The 26,020-nt window shown below is 39.4% G+C and overlaps 1 protein-coding gene across 1 annotated transcript; it reads right to left on the bottom strand.

Annotated features, from left to right (window-relative positions):
- Positions 1-1,273: 1,273 nt before the first annotated feature.
- Positions 1,274-25,854, bottom strand: CHKA (choline kinase alpha). The gene is made up of 12 exons (XM_052810898.1): positions 25,315-25,854; positions 21,122-21,233; positions 13,988-14,041; positions 9,687-9,800; positions 8,948-9,081; positions 8,559-8,663; positions 8,128-8,186; positions 6,402-6,489; positions 5,353-5,461; positions 3,899-4,005; positions 3,476-3,557; positions 1,274-2,691 (listed from the first exon to the last, which is right to left on the bottom strand). The coding sequence occupies exons 1-12, from the start codon at positions 25,644-25,646 to the stop codon at positions 2,632-2,634; spliced, it is 1,356 nt and encodes a 451-aa protein (XP_052666858.1). The 5' UTR covers positions 25,647-25,854; the 3' UTR covers positions 1,274-2,631.
- Positions 25,855-26,020: the final 166 nt, after the last annotated feature.

Raw genomic sequence — 26,020 nt, 5'->3', positions numbered from 1 at the left:
CAGATTGACCATAACTATTTTGAAGTCACAGAACTAAGAAATGTTTAACTACATTTATACTAAGTCTTATGAATATGGCTTCACAAGACAATACTCCATTACACAAGTACCAATACATTTAAATAGCTGCTTGGTCAGCTTACAAGTCAGCTTTAACATTCAGTGACTGAGGAAGAGAAGACTGTGCTCCAGTTCCTGTTTGTCTACTTCAAGTTCTCAAAGAAAACAAAATCATACCAGGAAGAGACTAAGTATTGCTCACTGCTCATTAGTTTTGACTTCCCTGCTCCCCACTAAGCCTACCACACAATACATGGGGGAATCCCACCCTCTTTAAAACAAATTTACATTACAAAAGGCACAAGATGGAACATGCTTTGCTCCCCTTCAGGGCCTTTCCTTCCCCTCACCCTCAGAAATCACAGTAGTAATGCTGAAGTACAACTGCAGTTCTGGGACTTGCCTGACACAGTTTTGCCAGGGAACTTTATAGCTTAATTTCCTCTCAATTTGTTTAACGAGAACCATCTCAGGTCTAAGAAAGGGCTTCACCTCCGATGCAACCTTCTATTAGTTAGCACTACCATGACCGAGTCTCCTTCCCTTTTTGGTTGAGAAGCATGAAATGCTATGGATGAGTTGGACAACAGTCTCTACAGGCTTCAACTTACCCTTGGAATACAAAACAAGGCTTCCTACAGAATCAAGACACCTATTATGTATCAGTCCTTTCCAGCTAGCTGCAAAGCATCATTCTGAACTGTTTTGTTTCCACCCCTTTCATGACCACTGCCATTCCCACCAGGTTTACAGTATGTAATAGTACCTGTTAAATGAAGCTTTCAGTAGCCTAGAGAAATTACCTGGCTATTCATACTACAGATACTTCATCTGGTGTGCCAGTAAAACTCATGTATGCTGGTAACTTTTCCCTTTGTTTTTAGGGTAGTTAACAGGACAGATAAAGTGAAGTATTTAAACCTAAACCTTTTCCCACCTCTAAAACTATAGACCTTATAAACTCACCTTGTCTACTTTGCATCACTTGCTTTAACAACCGTTCTTCCCCACACTTTCTATTAGTATTGTTATACAATAAATGCTAAAGAGACATTTAAGTATAAGGTATACCCCACAGCATTGATCCTAAAGCTTACATTAGTCTGCCTTTGAAGGTAAGCACAATAAGTACTTCCAGCATAGTTTAAGGCCAGAAACAGCATCTATTTTATCCTGCAGATATAATGAAGACTTAAAAACATCATAGTTGATATTCTTAAGTGCTTTATATTTATTACAAAGTATTAATAACTGAGTGTATGGAAAATGATTCTCTATACTAGAGAATAAAATGACAGCTTTTACAAGTTATGCTATACAGTACATGAAATGCTGCATTTTTCAGCTGCTTGAAACAGTATTTGCTATACAAGTGAAAAAGGGTAGACTTAGAAGTTTATTATTTATAATACAGTGTGTTAGAAAGCACAAACAAATAACATTCAAAACAAACAAGCTCCCAAAAATCTAAAGAAATCTTTAGATGACATGTACACAGATTATACTCAAGTTTCAATATGCACATTATTGTTCCCCCCACAAGACACTCCACTTCACTGGATTGCTGGAACATGATGAAAATTGAAGGTGCAAGAAAAGCACCTCCCAAGCCACATAAGCATTGGATGGGCAGAACAGCAATTTCCTGAAGTGTTCTCCGCAGTCTTTGGCTCTACTATTTCTTACAGCCATATACTGTGGCAACACAAGAAGAGAGATGGGCTCCAATTACAAGTATTGTCAATGCCAATCCAGTTATCTGGGGAGTTGCTAGAGCAATTCAAGGCACTCTTTCCAGTGCTGCCAGCCCACAGAACCCCCTGGGCAGGACACAGCATTTTAAGAGACAACCAGGCTGGGCTAAAGCATGTTCTTGAAGGGCATGGAATGAACAGTTCAGGACAAACTCCTTCAGAATGTCCAGTTCAAAGTTCATTCATACTTCACAGGCACACCAGCTTAAGAGAAACATTCACGTATGTGTAGATAACACTTTAAAGCGTACCGCTTCAATGTGTTTAGTTGCTTTATGGTTAAAGTGGTGTAACTTATCAGCAGCTTTGAAGATAGTGTTCATGGGGCATGTTGAACCAAATCTTACCGTAAGATTTTAAGCCTACTTCACAGTTTAACAGTTGTCTCCTTTGCTTTTCCTTCTCATTAAGGGGCAGCATCTACAATGCATCATCTTTTACAACTGTTCCACTTACAACATAAACCATAATGCCAAAACCCCTCTAGAAAATGTACTCACAGTAACACTGTTTGCTCTGATACATGTGGTATTGACAGTTAATTGTAAGCTTCTCCCATAATATAAAATACCTTCTAGATCAAAGAGATTTAAAGATATTGCACTGTTGTATTTTACTTTTGTCTCCCAATCTCATTCCAAGTATTTACGAAACTGTAAACAAGTCATTTTTATACAGTCATCAGTACTGTACACCTGCGTTCCAAGGAACTGGAATTCAGTGACACCTTCGTTAGAGATACAGTAGCCTAAGCACAGTGTAAGTTCTGTCCAGCTGCCCTCTTCATACAGTAACCAACAGGCCACTCCTCCCACACTCACACCTTCAGCTTCTTCTTCTGATCAAAGTATGCATCAAATCTGGATAACGCATATTCCTGGAGAAATAAGGGACATTCAGTACTCGATACAATAAACACAGCTGAGTTCTCTTATTTGGGATGGGGAAGCATAATGAAGGTATTAACTGTGCTACCTTCCTAATCCATCATCCCAATGCATTACATTAGTTCTATTTGGGAAGGATAATCTCTCCAGAGGTGTTCTGGCCTCTTAAAATTTCCTCTAATCTTATTTCCTAACACTATTAGCTGCTACCAGCATGTCAGAAAAAACAGGAACTAAAAAAGTCAGGATTTCACTAAAAAGGATGGCTTCTGCAACACTTCCTGCAGGATACTCAGTGTACCTGAAAGTTATATCACTTTACAGCACACTAAACATGTACCAAGAGTTAGACTGATCTGTTTAAGTACAACAAGCTACCTGGCATCGATATTGTTGCACACTGAATATCAACACAGGCACTTTGACTATTTCCAAATTCCCGCTTACTGCATGCTAGCTTCCCTCTTGCACAGGATCTCTTATCGCACAAGAACACTTCACTGCAAGGCATCATCCTACTGCAAGGCCTGACACATAAGGCTGTAGTCTCTCTACATAACAATGGGAAGAATTTCTTAAGTCTTTACAATCTTTGATGTTCTTTACATTAAGGAAAGAGCACAAACTAGTAACAAATTGATTTTAAGTTCTACTCCACTTAGAAGATATTAGTTGCTGTAAGGGGCCACTTCGTTTACTTTCTGATAATGTACCACAGGTTACTTAATAGAATATACATTTTTAGTTACATGAAACTACGATTCAATAACTTACCAGGTAACCAAACTCAATGGATGAGATCTTTGCTTGTATAATAGACCACAGACCCCAGAAGAAGTGCGATGCAAGGGCAAACCTGAAATTACAAGGCTATGTTTATTGAAATACCCAGCTAAGTCACAACACCTTATTTCAATATCCTGTTAGAATAGTATTCCCTAGGTTGCGGATGTCTACACCTTTTCTTCAAGTATGAAATTATAAAAATAATTCCATTAGCTTCCCCACGGAGTAGTATTTTGTTTACTCCACTAATAGTGTATACCACATATCTGAAGTTTACAATGGACAGGTTTTTCTTTTCCATACATAAATAGCTTATAATCTCTCTTAGATGAAGTTTCTCTACCCAGTGAGGTATACAAGTATAGGTATCACAGTGGAAGTTTCAAGGTACAGCTGTGAAAGACAAGTTACCTGTTAACTTCTATCAACACTTCTTCTTCTAGTTTGGACTTCTCTTCATTGCTCAGATTTTCAAAGCCATCATGGAATGCAGACAGGTAACTGGAGATAAAATGAAGCTGGAAGGCAAGTAAACAACAGAGTTACAACTCTCTGTCTCAAGACATATTTGCTTCTTTCAGAACTAGGCAGGCCTTTTAATAAGTTGTCATTTATTTTTTCCAAACATCAACAGTGCTGGAGTTAGCTTTAAGATTAGTGGTGGTTCTACTAATTGCTTGGAAGTCTGGTTTAAGAAAAGCCACAACATTAGGACAACAGACAACATTTTGCTACTGTCAACTAATTTCACAGCTGCAGTCCACAACTACTGGACTTTTTGTGGTGGGTAGCTACATGGCACATAGTAAATATTCTATCCTGAATAGCTGTTATGAAGTTTCTATGATTTTAAAGCAAAGGTAGTCAGGATTTGTCCTGATTTCATCTGGGATAGAGTTAATCTTCTTTCTAGTAACTGGTATAGTGTTATGTTTTAGATTTAGTACCAGAATAATGTTGGTAACACACTGATGTTTTCAGTTGTTGTTTAGTAGTGTTTATACTAAGTTGAGGATTTTTCAGCTTCTCATGCCCAGCCAGCAAGGCGGCTGGAGGGGCACAAGAAGTTGGGAGTGGACACAGCCAGGACAGCTGACCCAAACTGACCAAAGGGATATTCCATACCACATGATATCATACCCAGTAGATAAACTGGGGGGGAGTTGGCTGGGGGCAGATCACTGCTCAGGAACTAACTGGGCATCGGTCAGTAAGTAGTGAGCAATTGCATTGTGCATCACTTGTTTTGTATATTCCAATCCTTTTATTGTAATTTTATTATTGTTATTATTATAATTATTAGTTTCTTCCTTTCTGTTCTATTAAACCGTTCTTATCTCAACCCATGAGTTTTACCTTTTTTTTCCTGATTCTCTCCCCCATCCCACTGGGTGAGGGGGGAGTGAGTGAGCAGCTGTATGGTGCTTAGTTGCCAGCTGAGGTTAAACCATGACAGGATTACAGGAAGTGTTATATTTAAGGAAGTCATGGAGGAAAGGTCTTGGTACAGAATCATAGACTGGTTTGGGTTGGAAGGGACCTTAAAGATCATCTAGTTCCAAGCCCCCTGCCATGGGCAGGGACACCTTCCACTAGACCAGGTTGTTCAAAGCCCCATCCAACCTGGCCTTGAACACTTCCAGGGATGGGGCATCCACAACCTCTCTGGGCAACCTGTTCCAGTGCCTCACTACCCTCACAGTGAAGAACTTCCTTACATCTAATCAAAATCTATCCTCTTTCAGTTTAAAGCCATTAGCCCTTGTCCTATCACTACATGCCCTTGTATCCAAAACAGAATTGAAAAAGAGTTAAGACTTGAAAGACTGTGGACAATGGCATTTTATTATGTCTTATGTGCTTACCTGTTGCTTCTTTGAAGGATATTTAAGAACATTAGCTTTGAAGAATGGGTATTTCTCATATGTGTAATCATACATCCATTCACAAAAGTGATTTCCAATGTCAAATCCTCTGAAAAAGAGATAAAAGACCAAGTACCTCAATATTTGCATACTATAAATCTGTTTTTGCTTAAGCAAACCTAAAATCAAGTTTAAAAGCACAAGGCTACTTAGAACTTACTGCAGTTTTGTTAAAGGAGGTAGAGAACTGATGACTAGAATACAACTTTTTTGGAAGTTATTAAAATCAATTAGTAAAGATGGGCAGTTAAAAATGAAAGCTACTAGCTACATGAAAATACTAGACTTTGCTACCAAGTTTTATGCCAACGGAAACAGTTAAAATACTTGAGTATGCACTACATCTCGGCACAAAGTCAGACGCACCTCTAACATTAGCATTGTTGCAGACAAAGAGGTCATACTTGAAGTATTTAACATATCCCACTTTTACATTATTGGAATTCAGGGTTCCATTATGTTCCAGCTATGCTAACATTAAATTATCCCAATGACTCCACACACTTAGATCACCCTTAAACACAGGTACTAGATGAATGAGGTAAGAACAGAAAGCATTATGTGTAACCATGCAGTGAAAAAACCTAGGATTACTCTCATCTGCACAGATAAGATAGCCATTTGAAAGGACTGAAGGAAAAAAAAAAGCAAAAGCAAACCTGCCCCACATACATATGTACACACACAATCTACCATTCTCCTCATCTCCGCACTTGCTTGCATGCTTTGACATGCAAGCAAGAAGCCACTGTGCATAAACAAGTCCTCTAGTCTGGACAACCAAGGAGCTCCAACAACTTTGACTCTGCTGTATGCCTATACTCAACACCATCAGGACCAGAGCTGTTTTTCCTAGTTATATTTGCTGTCCACCACTAATAGAGCAGAACACAATTCACTAAAATAGACAGATAATCAGCAGTGCAGTACTTGCTCTCACTGTAGCATGTAGAAAGTAATACACCTTCCTGCTGAATAAAGTGATTTACCGGTAATTATAGCTGCTGTATTCAAAGTCAATGAGCATCAGCTTTTGGTTTTCTGAATTCTCTCTGCCTTCCAGAAGTAAGACATTACCTGAAAATTTTAAGATAATACAGCACATTCAATAAAGTCCCAGGAAAGTTACAGAAAAGTAATACTGTATCTTAAGAAACATTGTTCAGATAATCCCAGTTATCCCTTACATCTGTGCAGAACAATGATAGGAAAAGCCAAGTTGCACTGGCTGTATACCAGCTCATTGAAAGTTGAGATATATACTATAAACCTTGTAAAGCTGAAAGCAAGAAAGTTTTCTTCTGTACAGGCAGAGGTAGATTTGTTCTCCCAAGGGTCCTGCTTCTCCAGTGTTTAGCTTGCAGCTAACTCAGGTGACGCTGTCAGCCTTCACAGCCCTTTCCAAACTGCTTCTTTCCGCAGCTTGAGATCTAAATTATGCAGCTTCTCTCATACTGGCATAGCACTATCATTGATCACACAGCACTTGGGACAGGAATTGCTTTTCGGCAGCCTGAAAGCCAGAGGCTGATCACTTTACTATTCTAATATGCGACACAACCAGTACCCATAGAAAAGCTCAGCATTTTCCTTTATAACAAGGAGATTGCTTTATCTTTCAATTCACTTTGTCACTACAATTAATCTGAAAGACATCAAGTCTGCCTCTGTCAAGTGCCAACTAGTAAATAAATTCAGAGTAATTTCAACGTCTGCAATGTTTGTCCCCTCTCCACAAGTACATCTGTTCTCCATGCCACACCCTTGCACCAACTGAACAAGCAGTTTTTCACTGACCCCCACCCACTCCCCGCCTTGGAAATTTAGGTTCCAAAGCTTGCCCCAGCCTTATCATGCTCTGATTCCTCCAGTACTGCAAGGAGACCCCAGACTCCACCACTACTGAGCTAGCTCTTCAGACCTCAGATCAGTGGCTTTTTCCCCCCTTCTGCTGCCTACCCTTATGTGCCTATCCTCCAGGGCAATCCTCTTCCAGGCCAGTTACTCAGCCTTAGCTAACAAGGCTGGGACTCCTGAGAACAAAACAGCCCTGCACATGGTCCTAGTATAGCATCCTTCCAGATCAGCCCAGCTTACCCACTGTACAGGTGACAGGGAGCACAAACACAGCATACCCAATGCCTTCAGCCCTGCCTCCTTTTCATCTCTTTAGAGAACTGGCTCAGAAAAAGTGTTACTCCCGCCATGACTCCTATAGAGAGCACACTAAAAAAAAAAAGGTTGATAAAGTTTTCCTAATGTTTCTTACCACAGCAAGCTGAGAACTGCTGAGTCCAACTACCCTAGTCTCCATTTTTACCACTCACTGTACTTTTTCTGTATCTTTCTTTTAAAAGGACTAAAGTATATCCTACCCTGATGATGTATATTGCAGACAGCTACGAAAGGTAAGGTCTTACCAGAAAACACCCAAGGCTCTCATCATCAACTGACCTGTACTAACAGAGCATGTGTACATGCTTGGCTTAATCCAGTTATGATACCAGACATTCTCTTAATTAGCGTGAAGGGCTGCTGAAGCCAATGCACTTTGCCTTGCAACTGTTGCACACTGGGAGTGCACAGGCTGCTGTTTCAGGTCAGCTGCCAGGGAAATACCTGGATAATGGGACTACCTCTCAGAAAGCAAACAAGTGACCAGAAAAGGCTTAATACTGCATCATTGAACAAGGTCATGAAATATTAGCAGCTTACCTTCTTGACAGTCATTGTGGCAAAATACAACTGGTGATGAAGTAGCTTCAAGCATAGCTCTGGAAAACAGCAATACAGGATCGTGTAAGTAACAAATCACCAAGTTCAGTTCCACTTCCAAGTAAAGAATGGATTTTGTTATAAGAATTTGAAGCGCTATTCATTTCTAGCAAGACCCTATTTTCTCAATTAGGAGCCCAAAATCAGGACAACAAAGTTGGACTTCACTGATCGGCAAGTCAGATCAGCAATTGATCATATCAATTCGTAGTCATATGAGACTCGGGCTGGTGACAGAACCAAAAACAATCCCCAACTTGTAAAGTAAAATGAATATAGGGTATTATACTGTATAAAGTGTTTGAAAAAGTATATAAATTCCTACTGAAACTGTGCAAATTGGAAGATAGTGGTAGACAAAATAAGCCTACCTTAGATTTTTCATTTCCTGGGGAAGATTGTAACTGAGGAGTTTGTTCAGTTTTCTAGTTCTGGACTCTCTGGTAAATTTAATCCTCAGCACTTGATTTAGATATCTGTTAAATAGAGACAACAGTACAGCATTTATGACAATAAGTACATTAGTCTTCCCATACTAAGATACCATTTAAACTAAAAATCAAGAAAGTTAAAAAAAAAAAAAGAGTTACTAAAAATGTTACTATTCTTCAAGGTAATTTAAGTTCCTCAAGTAACTATGAAACAGTTTCTGGGTACAGGGAGAGCTTGTGCTCTCAGGCATTCAGGAAGAATGATCTGCTTATCAAAATTACAAAAGGCCACATTTTTCCCCTGTACTTTTACGTATTGTGTAACTTACTTTTCCATTGTTCCAAAAAGCCACTTAGGTTCTTTATTAAATGGCATCTTCATGCCATGAAATCTAGCCATCTTCTCAGCTATTTCAGCAGATATGTCAGGTAAGCTTAGTTCTTCAGTACTTAGCTTCCTGCTCTGTAATAAAATACAGTATTCTTGAAATACAGTTAATTAATTACAAACACTAGCATTTGTCTCTATATAGTATAGTATAGTATAAAATACTAGCACAGTACTCAAGCAATACACTTTTTTCATCCCAAATGAACTTACAAAATTGCTGTCTTTGAAAAAGCCAGGTTAGCCAGTCTAACTTACTTATGACTTAGTCAATTCTCTTCTAGATCAAGACCTGGCGAATATCACATCTCACACTAAGAATATCTTCAAAGCAGATTGGGTATAAATACTTAAGAACATCAAAAGCATCTGCTCTTATTGCTGTTAAAGGAAAGTGTTACTCCATAGCTTCCAATGCTATGTTTGGTATCTAACAGGCTTTTTATCTTCATTTATTAGTCTCTGTTGAAGAGTTTTTAGATATCTCTCCCTGGCAAGAGCTATATTTGGGCTCTCCAACACCCACTATAACTGCATCAAATTACAGCTAGCAATTACTATGGGCTGCCAAGTATTCCATTCCCACATCCCTGCTTTTCCAGGCAGTCCAGAGACCTTCTTGTCACAATCAATTAAAACAGCTACCAGCAGCCCACTAACTAATCATGAACAGGACTTACAGGAATGAATTCCTCCAGTCGCCCTTGTGGAAAGATTCCATACAGCTTTGGGCCAAGAGCTCGCTCTGCAAGAATGGCAAACATAACACTTTCCAGAACCATGGCTTCTGCCCCCTACAAAAAAAAAAAAAAAACAACAAAAAAACAAAAAACCCAAAAAAAACCACCAAACAACTTAAAGTGTTAGTTGGTGCTTGCACAGAAATGAATTTAGGTGTGCACAATAGCTGAACTGCTGCAAAGGGAGAAATTTTAGTGTTAGCTTTAAAAAGAAGACTCGATATTTTACTAACCAAAGTTTCTTGACTAATAACTACTCGTACTTAGCATGGGAGCAATACAAATATTTTGCTTTGAAGTTTAAAGCTGGGGAGGAAAATATGTATTACTTAACAGGTACTGTTGGTGGGCCAGGTCAAAGCAAAACTACACAAAAACCAAAACACCCTCTCCTCCCTAACCTGTGGGAACTCTGCAAATTCATTTCCTGAAGGAGTTTATCCTACTGAAGCACAGCACAGGAACTATAAATATTATCCTTGGCTATTTTAACACACTTTGGAACACTGCCTCATAAAAGGACATTTTAACTATGCAAGTGAATGAAGTGAATGACTGAACTAACCAATTTTTCATTTAGAAGAATGACTTAGGATTTTTTTCCATTAAGCACATTTTAGATCTTACCTCTTTTTTTTTTTTTTTGAGGAGACAGAATACTTTAAATTCCTGCTAAGAAGCATGTGTGTGTGAATGAACATTCTTTCTTTTCTACCTCCAAACATACCTCAAGTTTCAATAACTTTTCTTCAAGGTTTTCCTTACATCAATAAACTCAGTCCACAACAATCACAAGCAGACAGCTTTTTAATATGACTGCTTAAAAATTAATAGAAATATGAAATACATCTCAAGTACAGTTAAAATCACTAAGTATAGCTTTCTTGATGGGTAAGATTAGCTGTAAGTAAACAGAGAAGCCACAGTATAAATCACTACTTCTGGCAATTATGTTAACCAGAATCCAGCTGTACTCAAATCCTAGAGGTCTGCTAAGCCTCTGACTACTTTTGAGCAACTCGTCTCAGTCTGACCCATGACACTTAAAAGCATAAGAATTAAGAGCACAAAAATAAGAAAGCTCTCAGATATTTCAGACTACAGAGCCTTTTGCATTACTGTAGTCACTGCAGTCTCAGACAGTAAATAACTCACTCTATACAAGTTCCATTCTTGAGTATGCTTCACACAGTTCCATTGATAAGTTTTTATTACTGGCCCACACCTTATTATTTCAGCAGCTTCCAGAAATTCTGGCATTTCATATTGAAGTGTAGGAAAGACTCATGTAACTATGTCCTGAAGCATTAACTTCAATAAAAAGTAAAAGAGTCATCAAGAATACCAACTGAGTTGAAGATGATTTGCATATGAATGTATTGCATCCATGTCCTCCACTTTTTCCATCTCAACTCCTCGAAGCAGAACTAATGCACCAAAACCACATACTTTTAATCATTGCACTTGCCCTCACCACCACAGATCTGAACTTTTCAGTTCAGTTCTGAAGCCTAATGCCAAGCACCAAAAAGCAATTAGATACACGTTACTGAATGTCTACTCCATTAACAGCCGATACTGAATTTGTCTGTGGCTTGTACAACACCAGGGTGTTTTAAGAGTCTGATTACAGCAATCCTATCAGCTGTTCCCATTAAGATGTCAGTTCCTTGTTTTCACATCTTACTGAAAAAACAACTCATGATACTTGGATAACAGCAAGTGCCAAAGAAATGTTCTTCATTAAGATGTCCCTTAATGCATCAGAAGTGACAACCAGAAATAGTGAAATTTCCAATTACTCAACAGTGCACTTCTGGGTTACTTCTGCCACATGTCTGCCTAGCCCTAGTCCTTTAAGACATGCTTAAAAATTTAGAACCTTCAGATAACCTACAACTACGCAAGTTTGTAAACTTCTGTGACAGCACTGTTAACAAGGATGGCTGCATCTCTCCATGAAAGATCTGCTTCAGGATTAAAGTTACAGGCAAATATTATCTAAAAGCAGCAGCATAAGAATATTCAAGTTTGAATGCTCTGGTGCCCGACTCTTAAAAGACAAAAAAGTTTAGAGCACCAAAAGAACTTCCTCTACTGTAACAGAATGGTCACTTGAGAACAAGTCCAATGAAAGCTCTGGAAGAATACCATCTATGGATCTCAGGCACAAAGGCTTCTCCTTCATAATACCTGATGGACCTTTTAGCAAGTCTCCACTCTACACACTACTGTCAAGTATAGGTGTGGAAATAAACTACTAAAGGACATTAGAAAATTCTATAGCTTACTTCATATGGACACAGAACAAATCTAAGTAACTCTTCAGTTAAATGTTCACCTGGTGACTTTTTTAAAGCATCAAGCATTTACTTAAGTAAATTACATATCTCAATGCCTTCAAATACTTTGCAATATACTTATACTGCCGAAACAGCCACCTGTTGTTTTAAGCTCTGAAGCTCTCAATTTTCATCAGTTTCAAACAGCTGTAACCATGAGCACTTGTATTTAAAACAAGCTTCTGAAGAAGATTTGACCACTCACACTTTTAAACAAATACTTAGAGCTGAATGTTGCACTTCAAAACTAAGAGTTATAAACACTGTTTACAAAACTTTTCCAGCATGCAACTCCCATTCAGGCAAGGAGAGATCAAAAGCCTTTCTATACTTCAGCTGGAACTGAGGCTTCTTCTGCTTTATTCTTGCTTCAACAAAAAGCTCACTATAAAATACATGAAACTAGTATTTTGAGGAAAATTACCACTAACTATAGCAAAACCAAGGTAAAACATAGATAATCCCAGTTAAAAGACCTTATGAGCTGACTATCCCATCTCTAGTCACAGTCATCAAACACCAGGCAGCTCAGAACAGCTACAATGCTTTTGCTAGTGATCCAGAACATTTTTGGATTACCCAGAGGTTTTTCTTCTCTCCAAAGGATAACATTAACTCCTTTCTTCAAGCCTACCTCCAATTTTTACCTAGACTCAAGAAAATTAACAAATCCATCCTGACAGGAATTCTCAACTACACCGATCCAACAGTGAAGTTCCAGCACTATGAGATTAATAGCAGAAAACAATAACCTACCAGCACAGAATCACTATTTTCAGGCAACAATGACAGTTCTGAAGATCAAAACCTTGCTTCCTGAACTGCAAAACTTGTATGAGCTGTTGGCACCAGGGTGGGGCTTGTTTGGATTTTTGTTTTCTTTTATAACTTCAGGATTTATTTTTTTTTTTACTGGATTGGGGCAGGGCAGAAATCAAGCCACCTCCATTTTTAATCTCTGAAGAAAACTGAGGAATCAGCCAGTACATTTTTCAGTTCAGTCTCGGTTCAACTGATTGAAGCTGTTCCAGTGAACTTAACTGAAAGTTCAACAAAACTTCAAAGGCAGTCATTCAACAACAAAAATTTAAAAACCAGTTTCAACTCACTAGAAAAAAAAAAAATCAAATGCTTGAACTGTTTCAGATGGCATTCCCAGAAGGCAGAAAATAAAAGGGAAGAAAAGCAGCACTTATCAAACAAGTAAGATGTACTTTTCCCTAGTAACTGCCAAAACCATTACAGAGCTGAAAAACGATAGTACATAACAAGCAAAGCATCTGGTTAACATGCTGCAATGTTATCCCTTATTGGAAAAAAATACTGCCAGGGTAGAAATCTAGATTACCAAATTCTGTTCAGATGACTATGAAAAATTACACTCAGCTAAACATTATGCTGCATGAGCAGAAATGGTTCCAAATGCAAGAATTTTAAAGTATGCAGAACACAGTGATCCAAGCACAATGCTATCAGAGACACTTCACATTCAAGAGGAAGTTCTCTCCAGCTCCATATACTTTCCTCAGAAGAGTCCATCAATGTATTATAAAATAGGGATTAGGTAAAGCAGAGTACTGATCTTCCTCTACTAAAGAAAGAGCAGCCTAGTGTTAGAAATAGTGGTACTGATACCAATGTTAGAAATGGTAAGAAACCATTTAGGGTTGTTTCTTGTTAATATAGAATGCTTCAATCTTTCCAAACTATGTACAGACACTCACATTATAGTGTTACTCCTATGAGCAAATACGATTTCTTTTCTTCATTACTGTTTACAGTTTCTGGAAACATAGCCCAGACACCAGTTGGAATAACTACTAGTTTAGAACAAGGAGGATCACTACATTTCTTTATCATCTATAAAATTCTGTGAAATAAGCAAACTTAATTACTCACTTGCAAGTCATTTTCCTTCTGAGATTGTACAGACTCTCCTTTATTACAGGACCTCTATGAATAAGAAAAAGCAAACACAATGAGAAGATGAAATTTAACATGATTAACCTGCAACCACCAGAACAAAGGGAGTAGAAGTGCCAGCTACAATTAACTAGATGTCTCAACACTGTCTTGATCTGTGACAGCTACAGCACTAGCATCCATCTGACCTCTGACCACCACACTACTTCAAGAATTCCAAAATCTTTCAAAAGGATGTGCCACTGAGACCAAGCCACTCCTGTAAACAGCCTGAGAGCTGATTTTCAGGTATGTTTTTATTGTTTTCCAGTACTTCAAAACAAGATTTCAATGTATCATAAGCTTAGAGGAACATTTTTAATTAAGAGAAAATTAAGTCCCTCTACATGACATCTGGGATGGTATTCTTCTTGCAGCTAAAGCACTTAGACATTACAGAGATTACGTAAAAGCCTTAGAAGGACTATTAGAATAGGCATGTTACAAAACTTGCAAAGCAGTTGCTTTTTTCTATTACCTTATTTTCCAAATTTCTTGTGACTAGAATTTCCTTATTTACAGTATGCTGTCTAGGCTATATGTACAATGTACCACTGGCTGTGCAAATCTAAGATTTTTCTTCAAATGAACTGCCCATGTAAGCTAAAGATGTCTCAGTAAGAATTGCAGTATACTAGCAAAACTTTAACGAATTCCATGCATAATGTATTGTGCTACAATTGTTAACAGTCATTATAAAGTAGTTTCAGAGTATCAAACCATACCCTCAGCAACTGAACCCTCAATGGCACATGCTTTTAATAGAGCTGCACATTTAAAATTCAAGATGTAATAAAAACCTTGTCCTTTAAAGGGCTTGAAGGTAAGGAGAAGAGAAAGCAAATATTTGCTTAGAATTAGCGACAGTTTGTGGCTGCTATTTATGTTGCAATTCCACTGTTGACTGTTTAAACCAGACTAGCTTTAGAGGCCCATAAAGGTAGCCTGCATCTCCACCTTCTGAACAAAAACATTTGATTCATAGGACCATATGCATACCTTTCTGTTCCAAAGCTCTAACATGTCCAAAACAAGGGTGGAAATATGAACTTAATGGAATACAGTTAAGCAACACCAGCTGCCTTAAGTACAATACAACAAGCTAATGATTTACACAAGCTATGCAGTTACAGTATTTCAGAAGCTACAGAAGAAGTATAGTTAACATGAATCGATGGTCTTTCAGCAAGTACTTCCCATTCCACTAGGATAAGTTTAAAACAAAACAATATGAAAACTACTATTAGTTTATATTCCTTTCAAGGAAATGAATAAAGTCAAAACATATTCACTAAAGCTAAATGCGGAACTACTCAATAGTATTAAAGTCATTTACAGAGGGTTTCTCTGAACAAGCATGTCCTACATCAATACCACTCTTGCATCTTACAGATTTTTCTTGAACAGTCAGAAAGTTACTCACCATCCAGGAGTCTTTCCTGATTAATGGTGCTCTCAGAATGGTTCAGTTCATCAGAAGGTAAGCAGATTAGGCTTTTCCCTAGAACCTGAACTGGCATCCACTTTCCAGAAGTCATACTGCATGAAGAGCTAGCCAGTTCTAAGAGTCCACCTCAAATTAGTGTTGGAGATAGCCTAATGGCATCTACTGTGCCATTAGAAAGAGACAGTTAGGGATGTGTATTGCAGAGTCATCAGAAAAGGAGACTTCTGCGGCATCCCTTCCTCTTTTCTGTTCCCTCAGCATGGAGCATTAGTGTCCAGAGGAGAATGAATACAAAGTAATTTGTAAATAACTTGCAAACATGAATGGGAGCTTGGAGAGGATCAGTCTTCACAAGTGGCCATATACTCAGCCTAGAATTAGAAAAGTCTCCAGTACACATGGTCAAGGAGAATGAAGTAAGCAGGATGCAGTTTTATGCAACGGAAGTTTAAGAGTTTAAGTCTAAGAGTTTAACAGATGTTAAGGTGGTAGGATTTTGATTGTTTTCTGACTGCACAATTGCCTGCGAGAACAGTGGTTCAAAGTAAAACATCTTATATCATGAAGTATTTGATCTACATGTTTAGCTCATGTGTTCTTGGCTAAACCAATCAAAACTTCAGTTTTTCCATAAACTCCAATAGCTCACTCCAACTTATGTCCAATTCTGGGAGCTATTTACTTCAACAGCAATGAGGAGATTTTAATTACCCAAATAAGAGAATGACTGAATAACTGCTGGAGGTTTTTAATCACTCTATATGGAAATATTAGCATGTGTTCTACATCTTTATGATTTCTTTAAATATTTGTTCAGTGCTTCTTTTATTGTGGGAAGTTTTATTCTCAAAGCAGATTAAGAATGCTCACTACAATTTTAGTAAAGGAGGACAGCTATATGCATAGAGACAACAGAAGTTGTTACAGAGTCTACTTTGTGATCATGTAAATTGATTTTAAGGCAGGAAGCTTCAGGTACGAGATGAAAGTCCTATAATGGGAGACATTGCACATTATCCAATCTGTGATCAAAAGATGACCAGACAGTGTTTATATATCTGGCAGTTTGGCACAGAGAATTGAGTTATTCTTCATTTTCTCTCCAATGCCCCAAATTTATTTCTCTTGTAACTGGAAGATGAGCTCTGTATCAAAAAATCCCAAATGATGCTTGACAGAAGAATTCTGTCTAGAGAAGGAACTTGCAACTTTTTTTCCCCCCAAATAAGCCTTAGCTCTGTTCACAAATTTAAATCTTGCATTATAACTCCATTTTTCTGAGTTTACTCAGCTTTAGTAGTTTTCAAGACTTCAAGGTACTGCAATACTTTGATTTAGACAAATCCCTAGGAATTCAAATCCCAAGGAATTACAACATTACAAGGAACTGCCTGAGAGGTTAGAGGCAACCTATGCAGGGGAAACTTTTCTTAATTCTAGAAGCTGTTGGAAGACATCGATTTGAACTTCAGCATATGGGAACATAAACAGTTTTAGATTCAGCAATAACTGTTTCTGCTTCTAAGAATCTGCCATTGATCACTGATCCCTGCCAGACCTGAAGGAACTAACTTGCTGAAGACCTAGAATCTAGCACGTGAAGAATAATTCCCAGTTCAAGCCCTACAAAAGCCACAAAGACATCTCTAATCCTCTTCATTTCAAGTTACCATTCTCTTATGAGGGAGCAGAGGAAAGGAAGGGGCAGTACTTTGATATTTTGTTATTGCTGTAAACATTCAGATGCACAGACAGTAGCTGGTGCTCCTTAAGCCTTATTTTTAAACAATGAAATCCATTACTAAAGAAAATGAAAGCTGTAGAGAATGCTCCAACTTCAGAGATCTCATACTATACCGTGAATCGTGTCTGTCACCTGGAAACCAGAGTGCTCTAGGCACGATCGCATGGGCAAGCCTGCAGCAGAGAACACATGCATATACAACTAAAGTGGTACATTACCCCCAGAATACCCTTAACTCCACCCAACACAAATATATCCCCATAAGAGGTGCTTGGTTTCTTTCAAGCCGTCTGCCAGTGCCAGGGATTTGTAGTTACTCCATGCTACAAACAGACATGGACACCAACAACCACAGAAGACGTTGATAATTACAGTTACACAGCAGTCTGCATTTTATTTAGTTACAAAAAATAAAAGGCAGCAAGGCAGGTATGGAAAAAGATTTACCACAGAACTGTGGCAACCATTTATACTTATTTTGCGTCTGCTCACATAGAAATCGAGAGACTAGAGAGGAACATTAGGTATACGGGTTTGTTTTTCCTCATCTATATACAAGATTTTGTTTTGGCTGTTGCAAAGTAAGAGAGGCCCAGTGAATCAGAGTTCAAGGTTCTTTTGACACATGTAGAAGAATGGGAATCAATCCCCAAGTTACCTTTTGATAGGTGAACTTCAAAGAAATTCACCTTAATTTGAGCTTCTTTTTTGTTAACGCTATCTTATGTTGAAATCCTATCAGCATTTCTAAGATGTGGGAAGTTTTGGTTGTTCTGAATTTAAGTAGAAACACTACAGTTATCTGCATATGAAATCCAATCTTAGAGTCTGGACATTAAATGGCACATTGTTGGAGAACCTTTTGTTTCAGTTGTTTTAACACTGATATAGCCAACAGTTAAAAGTATTTTGTCATGAGGATGTTTTACTTTCAATGCTCCCCTTTACATTTAGCAACTAAACTGGAGCAAGTGTAAGTGAAGCAGAGTAAGGCATTTCCCTTTTTTCAATGTAAAACATATCTGCATTGTGCCTCAAACATTTGAGTTTTAATGTGGTTAGTACTTTAACCTGTCACAAGCACAAATACTCATCTTAAAAAAAAAAGTTCTGCTCAAGGATATACTCAAGAGAAGTCCTTGATTTTTAAACATCCATGCCAGTGCGACCATTCATAATAATGGCCGAGCCAGCTCAGTTCATCTCCCCCAACTCCCCCCAAAACAGTCATGCACACAAAAAATTGGCTTAAACATATCAGCTATGACAGAGGAAGGCACAAAGCCTTCCCTGTGTGGCAGCTTTAGCCAACTGGCATGGTTTATATTGGATGAGTTTCATGTACTGACATTTGTGTCTTCCAAGATTCATAATAAGCAAACTGGGGCTATTTTCAAACTGCAAAAAAGGTTCCTTTAAAAGGTGGCTCAAAGAATTATGGTGCCAGTATCATTCATTCTTAAGTTAGTATCATGTATCTATTTTTCACTTCTATTCAAAATTTTACCTTAACCTTGTGTACATAAAACAATTTGGTGCAGATTGCTATAGATCTATAGTATTTACAGTAAAGGAATAAGAAGAGCTGATATCACTGTTTTGTGCTCCAATTTCAACAGAAAGTAAAATGGACAAGAGTTAAAACATGCTACAAAGGCTCAAACAAACAAGTGGTAACTACTAATACCCAGTGGCAGTTACAATCAAGTCATTAAGTCATGATTTTAGCATAAGGTCTCAAAACTCAACTTACTTAAGCAGTGTTCCTTAATTTCTATAGGGCTTTAAACTTAAGCAACATTACTAAAAAATATCAAATTACTCCCTCTTAACAGGCTTGTCAGAAGATTCTGCTTATGCCACCCAGAAATTCATAAAAATCCTAAGTGAGGTTTTCAAAATACCCCAATAAAACAGTTTGCTTATATTTTAACTTGCATTTAATGTAGAGGGGCTGGAAGAGACAAATGTTTGCCGACAAAAATTGTGAACCTCAATGCAATCTGAAAGTTTTACCTTGGGACTTTCTCTGCTTACTTAACCTTTAGTGAACTGCACCAACAAGAGCAGTCATTTCACTGCCACTACGGAAATAAAGGAAGTTAGACATCTCAAAAGATCCTTCAACACCAAGAGTAGAAAGGTTAGAGAGTTATGAACACACCTTCAATTTTCAAAGTGAATTATTTCTGATTTTAGAGCCCAAAATTTTACTTTGATTTCTTCAGTAGATAGGGGCACAGAAAAGGCAAGTTAAAAAAAGTCCTGAGGGAAGAGGAGGGCAACCAAATTCTAGAGTCTACTTTATTTTTCCTTTGAAATACAAGGGAAAGGCCACATTTCTTCACAGCTCTTGGGCAACGGAAGCTCTACCACTACAGCAGTTTTACAGCCCATGTTCCTACTCAAGCCTTCTACATATTAAGTCAGCATTACATTAAAGCCATTAATAATTCTGAAAAAAATTCTTAGCATCAACCCTAGGAGTCATTTTGAAAACAGTTTCTCACCAGTTTTTTACTTTGCTTTTGGTTTCTCTTAAACTAAAGGAAAGACTATTTAAGCTTGAATTGATGAATTTCTACACACTTTTCTTGTTTAACAGTTTAACTTTCCCAACACATGTACAGTGGTGTAGCCAAGCATTTCATGCTGTTTCAAACCACTGGAATCTTTTACATATTTCTGGTAAAGTTTGCTACCATGGGAAAGTTAATACCTCATGAAGTATAACAAAAAGAACACTTTAAAGCCAGTTAAGTGACAGTATCCAATGAGATTCTTAATGGTAAGTTTGGTCAAGGCAGCAGAAGCAGGAAGAATGGGCTGAAATTTCAGGAACAGTCAATCTCCTGCAGATATCAGATCAGTTGTTCAAAGCAAGTGACTGAGTACTGGAAAATATCAAATTAATGGATAATAAAACCGTAGTCAAATAGAAACAATTGCCAACACCCAAATGTAATTTTATGAAGCTACAATTTTTCATAAGGTTAAACACTTATGATTATTTATTTACAATATAATCAAGTATCTAGCAGAGATGGGTAAGAGAAGATCTGCTGTACAGTCCTACAGTAATAGCCTGTAAGCTTTAGAAGAGATCACCTTTACAAAATATTCTTGATTTTAAACCTTACAATTTTAAACAGATTTGCCAACCACTTCTCTTAAGGTTTAACAAATTTCAGTGCTATTTACATTTTACTAACCAAATAAAAGAGAAGTAACATTAGAAGAGTTCTACAAACATCTGGCTAAGCTTCTATGCCAGCTACAAGGCATATCACACATTTAGGAAAGCATGTTTTGGAATGAGATGGCTGCTTTTTTTTTTTTTTCCATTTTGTGCTTCATTTTTATTCTAACACTATAGATCAAGTTTTCCAGCAACACAATTACCCATGAGATCTAATAAGATGCTTGAGCACTGTACAAGTTTGACAAAACCTTCAACTTTAATCTCCGAGATTCATAAGTAATACCAAGGTTAAAATTAAGCAGTTTAGTCTCTTGCAGTCTTGCTAGTTATGCCAAAGTCCTACATACTGTAGAGAAGCAAACTGTAGTAACTTTTCTGAAACACCACAGTCCAAACTTAATACCATAAACAAAACATTACTGATCAAATGGACAGCAAGTGAGCCTTCAGCTGATATACGCCAGTCAGGATCTGTATAGAAAGGAGTGTAAGTTCTAGACAATAACAAACTATAAAGAAAACTGCTTTAAGCTAACAATCTAGCCTGCTACCACTAAAACACATTCCCAAAAGGATAAAGCAGCACACACTTGCAGTGTGTCACAAATGAAGATCTCCAAACATACTACAATTAAGCTACAGAAACCCTCCCACTCCCAAAGCACTCTACGTACTCACCATCTGCAGGATTGCACCATATAAGCGCAGGAGAACTTTCCGTGGTTCATCTGCAAGTGTCTCAATGGTATCAGGTAGTGAGCACTGAAACAGCATGTTGCTGAGGCCACCTCTATCAAGAGAAAGGTAAGTTTATCAGCTAACTTGGATGAGCATACATGTTTTGTTTTCTACAAATTAGAGGCGCACTAATCATCCTTAGTATGATTAACTGATCTATGCTAACATGAGCAAATTTTCCAACAGTACTAATAACCCATAACATATAAGGCTTCAATAAAAAAAAAATTGGCACTTTCGTGCTTCTTAATATATAGTTCACCATCAAGATCTATTGATCCAAATTACAGCTCAAGGTATGAACAAACTGATGTAAATGCAACAGGCAACCAAGACAAGACATAGACTTCTGTTAACTATTTTCAGGACTTCTAGAAAGTGATGCTGGAGACTTGCCAGATATACTTGGTTGCAGAAACAAGCAAGAAGACAGCAGAATAAGCTTAAAAACATGCAGTGAGTCTAAACCCCTTAGTTTGAATTGAGAGCTTGTATTGCTGGGATGGAAGCTACAAAGATTAGCTACAAAGATTTAACCCGAATACCTATGCTACAGCATCACTGATGAAAGTCTTACTTATGCTATCATTCTTAGGGACTCGTTTTCAATTTTGAAATTTGCAATTAAAGCCCTTCTTTGTTTTAAAAAAATTGCTCATGTATTTGTCAAAACTAAAGTCACCCTCAGAATCTTATCAGGTAAGACACAAACTAGGGAGTCCTGTGCTTCAACCATTCAGGGGTTATACAAGCATGCTGGCATTTCACATAACTACAGTTTTACAAGAGCATTCTTACAGGAAAGAGTGACAGCATTTATTTTCTACAGGTTTATCAAGCTAGGTAGTTACTACATTAGAGAATCTGTTTCTTGATTTCTAGTAGCCCACTAAGAACACCAGTCTACTCAACCCACATTTTCTTTACTACATTGTCTTTCTGCACCCTCTTCATTATCAATATGTTCATCAAGAGGTTTTCAAATTTCCCTTCTGCAATAGATTTCCCTATTACTTCTTCCTCTACTGTAAAAGGAAAGAATACTGAAACTTCTGGTTTACTTGCAAAAGAGAAATGCAAATCAGCTCTACTGAAAAAGCTTGTCTGTCTCACCACTAAAGAAAGAACTTTTAAAAACAGATACAATCCAAATATGGTAGCTAACAGTAAAGGGATGAGGTAGCACAGATTTAAAAATAAGTTATTTTACTAGTAGCATGCTACATAACTTACTGCAGTAACTCTAGAATTTAGGTAGTAGTAGCTCTGTCACATTGTGATTTCCTTCACAAAATAATGCAGTTTTTCATAACACCTGAAACATAAGTATTTAACATTACCTTGCAGTGAGCTTTGATTCCAGGAACCCATGGCAGATCCAAAATGCAGTGGCTAAAATGCAGCTCTTCGTTCTAACCTTACACACCTCTCAATGTTTTTCCAAATATTTTTCTGGGTTCTCTTACAACTCAGTGGGGAAGTAGTAAAGACTTTCTGGAGGAAAAAGGCTATCAAGAAGTAGATGACCTGTATGTATTTACTGGGAGATGATACAGAGAAGAAGGGCTGGACTATGTATCCAAAGTCAACAACTGAGAAGGAAAAAAAGAAATCTCAAGAATATAGGCTAAAATAGCAGTTGCACAATACACTCAAGAAAGAAGACAGAAGAGAACCAGGTGGCTTGGCAGGCATCCAAAAAAGGATGTTTAGAGACAAGAGATATGAACTAACTTTGAACCATGAAGGTGAGCAGGTAGAAAAAACAGATAGATGGAAAGGGTATCAAATGAAGAGCAAAGCCAGACTATTCAGATGCAATCAGAACATTGGTTAGTTATACCAACTACATTCCCAGCTTCATTTAAACTGTGCTAGACAGTTTTTTTTAAAAAACACTTGCCACATTTTCTAAGACTCTGATGTAGACTTTGGTGAAAATATCAATACTAAAATACAAGACCTAAACACATTGAAACCCACTTTACAAAAAATACCGGACTAGAGCTCAAAATCCTGTACAAACAGTTATTAAAACACATGCTCAGCCTGCATACGGTGCATGAAACCCCAGAGACCCTTCTTTTTTTATGCCGCTCCAGCCAAACAGGAGTGTCTTACTGAGGCTGAACTCCATTAAACAGAAGTTTCACTATAGTTTGTGCACTTAAGACTTCAAAAGTTACCTCTAATCAAGGAAATCCACACAGGAGTCTAATAAAAGGTATTGTTCTCCTGAAAGGTCACTAGACTCAGCAGCTTGTTTAAGGGTCAAAAGGGCATATCTCAACTCTTATACAGGTAAAGCTACCAGTTAGTCTACTGCTACAAATGACTTAAAGGTAAGCCCTTCCAAAAGGGTCACCTATTTTCAAAGCTTCCCATAGCTTTCCCCAAATCACAGTCACAGCAGTTAGATGTGCTTATATACTTGCATTCTGATTAGATGCAAATCTATTTCTTTGCTTTCAAACAGTAAGGACCAGACCCCTTCATCTGATGATACCAACTACCTAACAGCTGTTCATGAACACAATTTGCACTAATGCAGTCAAAATGGCAATGCCAACAAACACACTGGAGAATGCACACCGCATGCTTGACTTTTGCGAGACTGGCATCAGCAAACCAATATGATGCTGCATTTGCATTCTCCATAGTTAAGAAAGGTGAGAAGACTTTTGCCAAAATAAATGCAACTCCCAATTAGCATGGTTTTACACATTTTTTTTTTTAAGTTTCAGCCCATCCTCTCTTCCTCACAATCTGGAAACATCAAGCCATTTTGAAGTGGTATCTCAGAGGGGAAATTTCCAAGAAATGCAAGAATAACTGTACTAAAACCTAAGGCTTTGGAAAATAAGTACCAAAGTCAGCAGTACACACTAATAAGGATGAAAACAGAATTAAGCAAGTCAGATTACAGACAACTTATCAGACTAGTCTACTGTCTAGGAACAGTATCAATCTTCTAAAAATTCTCACCCTTCATAAACTTATTATGATCATGTCATAATGACAAGAAATCTAAAAATACAAATACTAACTGCACTGGCTTTCAGTGAGTTGCTCACTTTCTATAAGGTTTTTAAAATACATTTAGAAATGAGTATGATGGGGTTTGATCATACTTTTATATATCAGAGCTTTGTCAACAGTTTATGCTCTCTTAGCTAACTGGGGGTAGATCTGCATGTATTTTGTGTTATCAACGAAAGTATAAACTCTAGGAAAGCAAACTCAGGGCTCAAGCGGAGAAGCTGGCAACCATATCCTTTGAAACTGTATGTGACTCCACATTTGATCAGGTAGAACGATCAAGCACTAAGACACTAAATCTGTAAAAATAAAACTCTGAGCTAAGACACTGGCTTAACTAGCATACAGGATTGATACAAAAGTTAGACTACTTAATTCCGCAAAAAAGGCCAGGACCTCAAACGCATTACATACGGCTTCTAGAACATCCCCAATTTACATATTTCTGCTGCCAACGTGCTGAGTCACAAGTACGTGTTATGCCAAAAGATTCACATCATTGATACACCGCATCTACCTGCTAACTTCTGAAGTTCGGAAGGGTCAGGGCCACGCCAAAAAAAGCTTTTTTTTTTTTTTTCCTCCGGAGGGAGCTCCGCACTCGGTGCAGCCGCTTCTACCGGCTCCATCACTTCTACCGTCAAGGTCGGGGGCCCCTCCCCGGCTCAGGGCCCAGGCGCTGCCGCCGCGCTGCAGCACCAGCCACCTCGCACCACCACCCCCTCCTGGGCTGGGGGGGGCGGGTTGGCACAAGGAACCCAGGGCCTTCCGCCTACCCCCCGGGCGAGACTCCCGGCGCCGGGGGGCCCCGGCGACAGCCGCAACTCCCCCGCCACCGGCCGGTGCGCGGAGCGGGGGGCACCCGCGGCGGCCCTGAGCGAAGCCGGGAGGCGGATGCGCAGCAGCTCCCCACCCGACAGCGAGCCTGCTCCCCTCCGCTCAGAAAAGCAAATATAGGAAGGGGTTTTGTCTTACAAAAAGAAAAAAAAAAAGAGGAAGTAAAAGAGGGAGACGCTCATCTCCCGCACCTCCTGCGTCAGGAAGCGGCTGGGACTCCCAGCGACCCACCGGCCCCGCCCCCCCCCAGCGCTGACCTGATGGGGTTGATGCGCAGCTGCTCCTCCCGCAGCCCCCGCCAGGCCCCCGGCAGGAACTCCTTACACCACAGATACGCCCTGCGCCGCGTTCGGGGGTCGAGCGGCGGCTCCTCCTCAGGCGGCGGCAGCAGCAGCGCGGAGGGCGGGGTCGTGGCGCCCCCGCCTCTGCCCGCCGCGACGGGGTCTTTCCCCTCGGGGTCGGCGTGAGCCAGCGGCGAGGGGGGCTGCCCGGCGGCAGGGAGGACGCCGCCGCCCCCGCCGGAGCTGCAGCCGAGGAGGAGCCCCAGCGGGGAAGGGTCGGTCTCGCCGTTACAGAACTTGGTCTTCATCGCGTGAGGCGGGAGGGCGGCGGCAGCGGGGGCGCGGCGGCCGTTGGGGCGAAGAGCGGGCGGGCTGGCGCGACAGCTCGCGCGCTCTGGCGCCCTCACCTCGCGAGCGTCCTTCCGCGGGCAGCGCGAGCGGCGAGTGAGCCGCGCGCTCGCTCCCGGCCCCCCCTTTTATAGGCAGCTCGGCACGCGGGCCCGCTCGCCTCACGTTTTTTTTTTTCCTCCGTCCTGATTGGCTCCCGGCTTTCGGCTCCGGCCTGGAGCGAGGGGGGGAGAAAGAAGTTGCCAGCGGGCGCGAGGAGGGCGCGCGCCTTCTCCCGGCTCCCGGAGCGCCCGGCGATTGGTGCGCGAGGGAGCACGAGGCACTCGCTCGCGCC

Source organism: Harpia harpyja, chromosome 16 (genome assembly GCF_026419915.1).
Source record: "Harpia harpyja isolate bHarHar1 chromosome 16, bHarHar1 primary haplotype, whole genome shotgun sequence".
In the NCBI taxonomy this organism is placed as follows: Eukaryota; Metazoa; Chordata; class Aves; order Accipitriformes; family Accipitridae; genus Harpia; species Harpia harpyja.
The sequence above is the reverse complement of the archived record's forward strand: the minus strand, read 5'-3'. Positions and strand labels throughout refer to the sequence as shown.